Below are 12091 nucleotides of genomic sequence, written 5' to 3'. Positions count from 1 at the left end.
TGTGTGTGTGTGTGTATTTTTTTTTTCTTGTATATATTTTTTAAAGATTTATTTGTTTATGCATATAGAACTGCACATAGAACTGGATGAGGATTCACCAGAGACAGAGTGGGGAGCAGCAGGCAGGTCAGGAGAGGTCTGCTTTTCACTTACTCACTATGGGTGAGAATTTGCCACAACTGACTATATGACAAAGTGCATTCTGACACCATTTAAAGATATATTTCACAAAAAATTTAGGGAATCTTTTGGACAATGGCATATTTTTGGAAGAAATGTGGCTATTTTAAATACATGTATATAAACATAAACACATACACTCACACACCCCTCAAGAAAGCATGGTTAAATTGAATAAAAATCCTCAGTGCTAAACATTTCAAATAGTGAAGTTTCTAACTTTGAAAGTTTAACTTGAGGGTACCAGAAAATTATCCAAATGTACAAAGAAGGCATTCTTTGTAGATAACAAATGATGAATTCTGAACTGAAGTTCATATTGCACTTGAATTCTATGTTGGTTAAGCATACCTTCCCCAGAATAGTATTCAGTTGGAACAATATTTTCATCCCATATGATTTTTTCAGTTGGATACAGTGGCATCTGGTTTAACTGCTGAATCTGAGATATACGCCGCTCGTGACGAGATACCTAAAAGAAGTAAGATGATGCAGTTAGGGGCACCTTTTTTTAACTGAAACATTTTATGGAGAAACCCACCATAAAGTATGGAAAGAGGTTTATGACTTTCAGTTATTATAGTACTTAATGACTTTTTCTTTTGCTATATTCCTCATAAATCAAAGATGACAGAAGTATCAATTATGAAGATTTTTGGAGTCGGACGGATGTAAGTTCAACTCTCAGCATCTGTATGATGAGCTATGCAAAAACAGGGCAAGTTACTTCAATTTTCCTGATCTTAGTTTCCTTTGCAGTAAAATAGAACAAACACCACTTCTCAGGTTTCTTGTGAAAACAAAAATGAATAATAAAATCATAATTCATAAAAAACATGAAATGAAAATTGGTATAACTTTAAATTTTAGGGATGAAATCTTAGCTATGAGACCCTAAAAGGCATAGATAAATTTTATAGTCAATGAACAGTATCAAAGTACCTGATATATATCTTGTAGCAAGAATGTAAAGCCAGAGGAGTTAATGTTCACCAATTTAATAAAAAAAAAAAAAAGCCCTAAGTTCTAGGTTACAGTTTTCATTCTAGCTAGAGAAACAATCACGGGGAAGTTTATTCATTCTCTGGTCTCAGGCTTTTCCCTTATGAGAGGACTGGACCTGATCACCATGAGCACTTCCACTGTTATTATTACAACCTATCTCAAGTGGGGAAAAAGCTTCTTGTTCAATTAATACATGCTGAATAAGAACACACTTGAAAAAACAACAGTCTTCAATAAAGTTGTATTTTATAAAAGATGAGTGATATCATCTAAACAATAAGCTTATTTCAACTTTAGAATGATAATGTAGATATTAGAAAAATCCAAAGCCCTAGGAAGTCCCTTAAGAAATGGCAGAAATGAAGAGGCAATGCTGTAGTATATACATTTTAAAAATTATTTTCTTTTGGTGTAACTTTACATTTTAAGGATGAAATCTTAGCTATTAAGACCCTACAAGGAATAGGATCAACTTTATATTCAAAATTATTTCCATCAGAAAGATTCATGGAAAATCCCTCATTTCTTTTTATAGTAAGGATTTATTATAAATGCCTAAAACCTGAATTAAAGAGAATTTTCTATTGTCAGAAACAGGACAAGGAATTTTTAGGAAGTATCTGTAGCCAGAAACAATGAAAGGTGATTTCTAAGAAGTAAAGATGGTTACCTAAGACATAGTACATATAAGTCATATAAGTAAATATATCAATAAAAGAGCATTTCCATTCTTGAATTAAAACCCTTCCCAAAAATTTCTCCCCAGATGGCACTGAAACAACTGTCATCAAGCTTAAAACACCTGTTACACATAGTTTCTTGTTACAACCTCCAAAAACTTGTATGCCATTTTCTTTTCTTAAAAATATTAGCTTGGACTATAAATCACTAAACTATGTGCTAAGTATGGTTTCATGTCTTTAAAACATCAACACAGTGTATGTGTACAGAGGTATAAAAAATTATCCACAAACACAGGAAAATCTATTCAACCTTATAGCAGTCAGGAAATAAAAAAAATTAAAACTAGGTACTAAGCTTTTACACATGAGACAAGCAGAACTTGGGAAGATTCATAACATTTTGTGCTGAAAAGAGTTCAGGGAAACATTTTAATTTCTTGGTGGTGAGAACACACAATTCTTAGAGGATAATATGGCTGCATCTTTTATCTTCTAAATAATCACACACTTTAATCAAATAATTTGACTACTTGGTAGTAATGTTCTAATGTTCATGTATGGGCACTAAAGAACATGCACAAGGTTTGCAACATTATTTGTAATAGTGAATTTTGCCAAAACCCCAAATATTCATAGCAGGAATATGGTTAAATACTTATGTATTTTATGTAATATTTTAGTGAAGTTAAAAATATAGTCTATCACATTCTCTTAATTTTGATGTGAATTTAAAACTGGTCAAAAAATTTTTATCAAAGCAATATTAATATGAGAGTTACAGTCTTTCACTTCCCAAAATGATAGAACATATAGCATTCTTAATCTGCTGAGTCAAGTATCACCCACTTTATTACTAAACATTTCTGAGTTTCCTGGTATTAAAGGTATATCTAAATATTCCAGGTACTATATTTATAGGAATATGTGCATAAAGTGTATGCATCTGCGTGTATGTAACAGTGATCTCCTATAGGCAGAGATGGCATCAGCTGCCTAAATCTGGTATTTAACAATGAAGCTACTTATAAATGTCTGCATGGAATGAATGAGAAAAAATAAATCTGACAAAGCAAAATTAATAAAATTCCAAAACAGGTAGAACTCACCAAACTAATCTTTAGCCCAGAAAACAAACAAACAAAACCCAAAAAACCCAGACTAACCTATCTCCTTAAAGTGATTTAAAAAGTCTGGGGAAACCACATGCAAAATTCAAAAAAATTGATATTTACCAGCAATTCTAGAAGAAATTCTTTATCAAAAGTCGTGTCTTCATTTTTAGGAAGCGTTGGTAACAGGCAGAGGTATGATGCCACCTGGTGGAGTGTATTTGAACTGCAGAATAAAGAATATTCAGACCACATTTTCTTCACTTTTGTAACATGCAGTTTTAAAAATTGCTTATGAAGTTTCATCTAGCAAATACAGTCTTTTTACATGGGCAGAGAATGTAATAAACTGGCAATGAAAACTATCCTTTTTAAACAGTTGTCAAATAGTCTTCTATAAGCCATTGGTGGTCCCAGAGATTGCTTCTGGATCAGCAAAGACAATTTTTTTTTTATATCAACAGTTCTTTTTTGGTATTAATACTAAGACTTTTTTTCATTATGCTTAAATCTGCAATAACAATGCAAGAGTAATGGTGCGTAACAATGAGGGCATGAATCAAGGCAGGGGCATCAACCAGTGCAGTATATTATCATATTCCTCATTCAAATAGGCACTTAAAAAAACAAATAAGAACTTCATAATAACATCCTTGATGAAGCATTTAAAATATCAATTAATTTTGGAGTTCTTAGGTATCTATACTTCTAAAATTCTGTGCGGTAACACATTTTGCACATAATTTTTACCCACAAGAATGACTTGTGAATGAATGATTATTCAGACTTGAATAAAGTGCAAATGTTTTTCAAATTTGAAAACAGACCTGTAACTTTAAGGAAAACTACTGATATTTGCTACCAATCATAAAATTTGAACTTCCAAGCAAAAGTTACAATTTTATGAGACCTGCATTCAAGCGTTTGACACTTATCATTACTTACATACATTGCCTCCCCAAGTCTCTTCAGGCCACCTTATATTAAATTTTCTATCTTATTATCTGGTAAAATGTTTCCAATCTCTATATAATTCTGCTTTTCCCAAAAAGCCAGTAGGTAGCATCATACATCACTGTTGTGATGCAACACTGGTTGCTTCCACACAGCGTAATACAGCGCGTTTTACCCACCTTGTTGCTCGTAAATAATCACATTGCTCTTAACAAAATTTTGGTCAATGACAGTCACAAATACAATGGTGGCCTTAATATACACTATACTAAATAGTGTCTAGTATAATACATTATACACGTAGGTGTGTAGTAAATGGACTCTACCATCTAGGTTTACAATTACATTCCATGACACATGCACAATACTGGTATCACCTAGTGATGCATCCCTCAGAATGTATCCCATCATTAAGCAACACATGGCACTGTTTATTTTTCTTGCTGAGTAGTATTCCATTATATGAATATCTCTCAGTATGTTTATTCATCTCCAAGATGAAGGACATTTATGTATTTCAGTTTTTAACAACTAATCATAAAGCCTTTATATACATTTCTATACATATGTGTGTGAATAGAAGTTTTCTGTCTCTTTAGTAGATCTGTGAGACATCAGATCATGCAGTAAGTGCATATTTACCTTTATTAGAAAATGTCAAATGTTCCCCAAGTGGCAATACCCTTTCTAATTCCTACCAGCTATGAATGAGAATCCCAATTGTGCTACATTCTCATCAAGAATTCATATAATGCTCTTGTTATAACAATTCTAATAGGCACACATGGTATCTCTTAATGACTTAAATTTGCAATTCCCTAATGATGCTAAATAAGCATCTTTCCTATGAGAGCTATACCTGTGTTGGTCTAGTGACTATTCAAATGTTTTGCCTTTTTTTTTTAAGCCATTTTCTACTATTGAGTTCTGAAACATCTGGATCATCATCAATTGGTATTTAACCAAAATTGTCTCCTTTGGGTGTTTTCAACCGTTCAGCAATTTTTTTTCAGAGTAGTTTTAAATTTAGATAAAATTCAATTGGCAATTTGGGTAAAATTCAATTTGCCAATCTTTTTCCATAAGGATTATGCTTTGAGGTTTATAAAATTCTCTGCATAAACCATGATCACAAAGATTCTCCCATATTCCCTGTAAGTTTTAGTTTTGATATTTAGGTCAATGATTCATTCTCAGTTAATCTGTGTATATGATGGAAATATGGATTAGATCTCATACTCTGCATATGATTGGCCAATTATTCTACCAGCATCAACAAAATTATCCTTTCTTCATTGAGTTGTTTTGGCACTTAAGGAAAAAATCAACTAATGATGTATCTGTAGTATATTTTTGAATTATATTCTCTTTTATATATATATATATATACACATATATACATATACACACATGTTTGTGTGTGACTTCTCTTTTCATTGTTTTAACTACTACTGCCTTATAGAAGTTTTGAATTAGGTAGTAGTAATCTTTGTTATTTTTCAAAATGTTTCAGCTATTCTACTTTGTCTTTTCATATTCGTTTCAGAGTACATTTGTCAATTTCTTTAAAACATATTGCTGGGATTCTGATCGGAAGTGAATTATTTATCTGTAGATCAATTTGGGCAGAATTCATACCATAACTTAGTCCTCTCATTCATAGCTATGTCACATGTCTCCATTTCAAAAATGAATGCATGTCCCAAACATGGCTTGAAATTCTACAGTGAACTAACTTTTAAAAAACCACCATTTGTCAAATTTTGACATATATCAAAGAAGAATATTCTCAGTAATTTGAAAAAGCTATTAAAGTACATTGCCCTCTATGTAAAAATGCTCCTCAGTCACATCTCTAATAGACGTACATATATGCTGGTGTCTTCTTTATGTTTATGATTGATAGAATATGTGTTATCTTCTACTCAAACACTTAGGATCTAAAAATATGCTACGAAAATATAAATTTTAACCCCCTCACCAAAAAAAAAAAGAGCATGGATGATTATATTTAGGTGAATGAAAGATACCAAATGGTAGGAGGAAGAATTATTTCCAGATGTCAATAAAGAATAGTACAAAAATAACATTATCTGAAGTAGTGAAAAATGATTAAAAGCTTAAGAATATCAAAATTCAGGAGAAAAAGAGACTGTATAATTCTCCTTCACACTACCTTACCTAAGATGTCCAAAAAACTTGACCAAGGAGCCACGAGTATCTACTTCTGCCACATTTGAGAGGGCAAAATCATAGAGTTCAGGGAAATGAGCAAAAGCAGCTCTCTAGAAAAAAAAGTAAAAAAAATTAATTAATATCTACATGTCAATACAACTGACTACAATTTATATGCTATATAGCAGAATTTTTTTTAAAGATTTATTTATTTATTTATTCATATAGAACTGGGGTACAGGCCAGAGATGCGGAGGGTGAGAGGATTCATCAGAGAAAGAGAGGGGAGCAGAACAGGCAGATCTACGAAGCACACCGCTGAGGGGAGCGGCGGGCTGTCAGGGGAGGTCTGCCTCACCACGTGGATCTCCTCCAGGGCAGGCGGGGATCGAACTCATGAGGAAGTGGCTTAAGCTTCTTAGTGCTGTGCTTTAACCCGCTGCACCACCAGGGAGGGCCAAGTAGCAGAAATTTTTTAAATTATTAATGCACTTGTCTCTCTTATATGCTTTTCATGTGTGAATCCTGCCTTATTCAGCACAATTAGAAATGAAAACTGTTTTAGCAGAAAGGTAAATACAGCATTTAGCTTTTTATTTCTACATTTTTATTTTGAATAGAAATGGAAATAGCCATAAAGGCCAGCTTCATGGAGAGTAAAAGAAAACATTTCATTATCAAAAACTGGTGCATCAAAACTAAAAGTGCTGGAGGGAAATTCCTGCTGTAGAGATCGCTTGAGCAGTATACTTGATAGTGTAGCTGTGTCCTGCTTTATTTAGGAACTCTGCACAAAGAGGCTCTTAGAAGGTAACATCCCAACCAAGATGGGGTTAAAGCTGCAAGAAAACAACAGCAGCTTCATGGTGATTTTGTCAAAGTGTGACGATAACATCTCTTTTCTTCTTTAAAGTCCATATGGCACATAAAGATGCATTAGTATTTGTTTGCCTCATTATAGATGATAAAGACAGTAGCCAAGCATATGCGTAAGCCAGCCATGGCATTACTATAGTTAATGACAAAATGACCCTGTGATCCAAGACTGAGTAAGCTAAGCTAGGAAATAAAGGGCAGAAAGCAATCAGGAAAAGTCTAGCACCACCACCAGCATGATGGTTGCTCCTGAGCAGGAGGTAGCCGAGCTCCTCTCAGGAGCAACCATCATGCTTTGCATGTGCCAAGAGAACAAACCACAAGCCAAACGTGGTCACTGTGAGGACAAGGCAGAATACCACACACATGCTCTAGGAAAAGATGTCTGAGGTAGGACCGTGCAATCACACCACTTCCAAAACAATAATGTATCTTAGTGTCTTCAGGAATCCACGTGTCAAACCGGGAGAGGAAAGTAAGAGATTCCTTAAGAAATAGTGGAGAACTATTGTCTGCCTAATGCTTGCCCCAAAAGATGCCTTAAAACAGAAAGAATTATATTACTTCAAATTGACAGAAACTTCTGCTATCAGAAGAAATAGAGCTCAAGGGCAATATGAGATTAGTAACAGAAATAAAAGTACTTTCTGCCATATATGAACTATCGTGATAAATTTCAATCTCTTAGGTGCTTATTTAAAAAATGTATGAAAGTGCTTCTACATTTGTCATACATTAAAATACTCTTTCACAAAATAAAAGTGCTACTTAAATGTGGTAAGTTAAGCCAGTAACTAATATTTCTGAAATTCAAGTATCAGTGTATTTACTGATTCTTGAAGATTGAGGAATATGAAAGAAAGCTATTATTTTGTAAGAAATCATCAGTATTAGCAATATATTGAAAGTTCAGGATGAAAACACTACTAAATTACTACCATTTTCTGTCTGTACTATACAAAACCTACCTTTTAAGTGTGCCCTAAGTTTATGGAGCAGAAGCAAAGGCTATAATGCATTTCAATTACCTGTAGAGAAGTAATTCTATCATAGTGAATGGTGGTCATCTCATTCTCCGTCAGAGCATTTCCAGTCTGGTCATTAATCTCAAAACCAGTGTAGAATTTAAGCATGTCCAAAAGCTAAATGATAGAGTTAAATTAATATATTGCGGAACATGAGGTCAGAAGGGCATGAACTAACACTACTAAAAATAATAAAAAGTTGATACACTCATGGGGCTACAGAAAACTCTGGAATCTACTATTGCAGCAAACATTTCATTAGATATCTAAAGGTTTTTTTTTTTTAAAGATTTATTTACTTATGCATAGAGAACTGAGGTATAGGCCAGAGACTTAGGGGTAGTGAGAAGACTCACCAGAGACAGAGTGGTGAGCAGAACAGGCAGATTGACTGAAACACACTGCTGAGGGGAACAGCAGGTGAGACAGGAGAGCTCTGCTGTGCCACATGGGTCACCTCTGGGGCCTGGGATCGAATTTGCAAGGAAGCTGCTGTGGCTAGCTTGGCGCTGCACTTTAAACCATTCCGCCACCAGGGAGGGCCCTTTAATGTGTGACAGTAAAGGATGTGCCTTGTAAATATAGCCTAATCATATACATGGTCTACTTCTATAGGGTAGAATTTAAACTGCAAATCACAACACTAACTAAAAAGACTAAAAATACCATCAAAGCCAAAGATTTTAGTGAAAATTTAAAAGAAATCTATTTATGTAATGATAAATTTATAGAACTATGTACACCATGAAAGAGAACTCCAAGGTCTTTTACTTAGGTCACTCATACAGAATTTTCTGGATGAGGATTATAGAATTCTAATTGGAGGTATTTTTCTCAACATGCTGTTTTTATTTTTATTTTTTTAAAAATTTATTTGTTTACATATACAAGAACTGGGGTATAGGCCAGAGGTGCAGTGGATGAGAAGATTCACCAGGGACAGAGTGGGGAGCAGAATAGGCATATCAAGTGAAATACACTGCTGAAGGGAGCAGCAGGCAGCTCAGGAGAGGTCTGCAATGTGATGTGGATCACTTCCCCAGATGGGAATTGAACTTGTGTTGCAGTGGCCGTAGACTGCTTCATAGCATTGTGCTTTAACTTGATGAGCTACCAGGGAGGGCCCTCGATATGCTGTTATTTCTAACGGAAAAACAGCAAAGTGGGGGAAAGCTAAGTTGTTCATTCCCCTCAGCACTTCCCATGGCTATCAAGCTCTATCTTTGGCTTAGTTCCTGCTGCTAATGAAGGTCTAGTTTCCCCCTGTGGCAACAACATCAACAGAATTTCCTTGCTTTTTCACCCTAAATCTAATGTATAGCAGATCAGATCAGATTAAATTTTAATAAATGTGGCAATCACTGGAGAGATACTTAACAAGATGAGACAGAGGAGGAACACTTACAGGTATAAAGAATTCTTAAAAAAATGTAAACACATACAAACTGTTTCTGATTATGATCTCATTTAAAGGCAAGTATTAGAAGTTTGTCAGAAGTCAATTTGCATAGATGACATTATGTGAAATGAGATACACTAATACTTCAGCATCCTAAATAAGGCAGAACTGAAGCACATACACATTTCCATAATACCAATTAATTGCCTGTCACCATCTTCACACCAAGAGAACCTTGGTATTAGTGTAGTTTGCTTGAAATTAATGTTTATCATCTATTAATATTCCAGTCATTAATACATAAAATCAAAATATGATGGTACATGGGACTACCTCAACAATATCATAATTCAATCCAATATTGAGATTTCATTCAATTAACAAAACAGAGGCCTCTTATACAATAATGTACTCATTCTGATATAAAGAGTTGATTTTACTTTAAAAATTAAATAGGAATTCATAACATTCGATTCACTTAGTCAGCAAAATTGGCCTTGTGCTATGTCCTGGTAAGGAAAACATAAACTTAGAATGAGAAGAGAATATTCAGATACATCAATGCTTACCTGGGAAAAAAGATGGCCATCCTCTTCCCTATGGACAAGATTGGAAAGGTAACAGTGAACCAGAAGATGGGAGTCATCCAGGATCGTATTAAACCAGCGTCTTGTGGGGAGTAAGGCCTAAAAAAAAAATACCATAGCAATAGGTTTGCTGATATTCTCCACAGCTAGAGGTGAGGTCAACTGATATTTAACTGAGAAGTATCGTCAATCCTTAGACCCATTTCTCCATTTTCTCTGCCCACAACCCCCAATGACAGTCACAAGACAAAGTTGAGAAACTAGAACAATCAGTTTGTAAATCATTCATTTATTCAAATGGCATAATTTAATTGAAGACGTTATTGAGCTCCTTAGAGATTACAAATTAGTTAAGTGGAGACAGAATGTGAATGAAGATCTCACATGTGACTGTTAGTCCAAATTCTAAGTCCAACTCTAATTCTCATGTTAGAAAACCCACCTTTTTGAGCCCTCCCTTCTGGTCTAAGAGTTAAGTCTCAGTGCTATCACAGCAAAGGCCTGAGTTTGATCCTTGTCAGGAGGTGACCCACATGGCACAGCAGACCTCTCCTGTCTTAGTCACTGCTCCCCTCAGCAGTGCATTTCAGCAGACCTGCCTGTTTTGCTTCCCACTCTGTCTCTGGTGAATCCTCACCTACCCTGCCCCCACATTCATGGCCTACATCCCAGCTCTGCTATGCAAAAAGAGAAAAGAAAAGGAAAAGACAGGAAACCATCCTCTCTCCAGATAAGGAAAAACCAGGATTTTCTTTCAACTTCTACATTAAAGAGGAAAGGGAAAGGGAAAGGAAAAGAGGGGAGGGTAAGGAAAAAAACTCAGTCTCAACTAAACCAACTGTGCATTTGAACTTTCTATTGAAATCTTACACCCAATGGATTCTTTTTTAAAGAATCTTAACTTTAAATATTGACAATAACAACCTATATATATTTTCACCAATATTAGGCACATTTAGAAAAGTGAGATTAAAACGATGGTCCATAAAGTTATGACTTCAGCCACTATTAAAAATTCTATGAAGGAGTATTAAAGTATGATAAAAAGTTAACATTCATTTCTGGACTCATGTTTAATAACTATATTAAATAATGTTTTTCTATAATCAACAATCCATGCTGGTTGGGACAGCCATCTGAAAACTTCAAGGAACAACTGCCTTTAATTTCCTTCTGTATGTGTTCCCTTGAGATAGGGACAAAGGCCTGTTTGAGGTGTTAAAGAAATAGTTCATATATTCTATCTTAGCCCCTTTAGTGTTCATGTAACAAAAAACACATTTCTTACCTCCAGATCAATCATAAGTTCAATGAATCTTTCACAGTAGTGAACTTTGTCCATAGTGACAGGATCTAGACATAACAAAGCGAGTTAGAATTTTCTTACTTTGGCCATTCTGTATACTGTCCCTTAAAATTGGCAGTTTTTTTTTTTCTTAGTTATTAACACTAATTATTTGTCAGGATTAGACTTTGATTCAGAATAAGTTCAAATAAGTCAGTTTTTTTGACATACAAGTCAGTTTATATTTAGTACACAAAACTGAAAAAATGAAAAACCTAGCTTGGGTCAGAAACACATTTTAAAAATAAGATTTGTAAAGATATTTTTAAAAAGCTAATTGAAAAACTCTGCACTGATGAGACTTCCAAATAGATTTGGAAATGTAAAATCTAGAATGGCAATTTCACATCATTTCTTTATTTTCCTTATGGTGTTCACATACTAACTTCCAGAACTCTCATACATACATATATATGTGTACATATTTAAGTATAAAGAGATATATATGTCTATATTTATTTTTAGAATGTAAAAAATAGGTGGAAACATATACATTTGACATTTATATGCCACTAACAAAGACAATATCTTTTAAATCACAGTCTCATATTATGTTATGCTGGGCATTAATGTACTATTTTTAAGAACATTTATTTTTATTTTAAAATTACAACCTTGTGACTTGACATACTTTCAGTGTACAAATTGACTTTTTTTTGGTTAGGAATTGGTTTACCATCTTATGAGTTAAAACCATCCTGCCAAGATTTTTCACTTAAAAAGGAGATAATTTGGGGTTCCCACTGCTGCTAA

General features: G+C 34.2%; 1 protein-coding gene across 1 annotated transcript in view; it reads right to left on the bottom strand.

Annotated features, from left to right (window-relative positions):
• The window catches only part of AQR (aquarius intron-binding spliceosomal factor), a 79874-nt gene that overhangs the window by 47055 nt on the left and 20728 nt on the right, over window positions 1-12091 (bottom strand). The window contains exons 9-14 of the mRNA XM_012728547.1: window positions 11282-11346; window positions 9976-10092; window positions 8011-8124; window positions 6113-6216; window positions 3101-3203; window positions 532-652 (exon numbers count right to left, since the gene is read on the bottom strand). Coding sequence (XP_012584001.1) covers window positions 532-652; window positions 3101-3203; window positions 6113-6216; window positions 8011-8124; window positions 9976-10092; window positions 11282-11346 — 624 coding nt within the window. The remainder of the gene's footprint in view (window positions 1-531; window positions 653-3100; window positions 3204-6112; window positions 6217-8010; window positions 8125-9975; window positions 10093-11281; window positions 11347-12091) is intronic.

Source organism: Condylura cristata, unplaced genomic scaffold, assembly GCF_000260355.1.
Source record: "Condylura cristata isolate star-nosed mole 26May11 unplaced genomic scaffold, ConCri1.0 scaffold00023, whole genome shotgun sequence".
In the NCBI taxonomy this organism is placed as follows: Eukaryota; Metazoa; Chordata; class Mammalia; order Eulipotyphla; family Talpidae; genus Condylura; species Condylura cristata.
The sequence above is the reverse complement of the archived record's forward strand: the minus strand, read 5'-3'. Positions and strand labels throughout refer to the sequence as shown.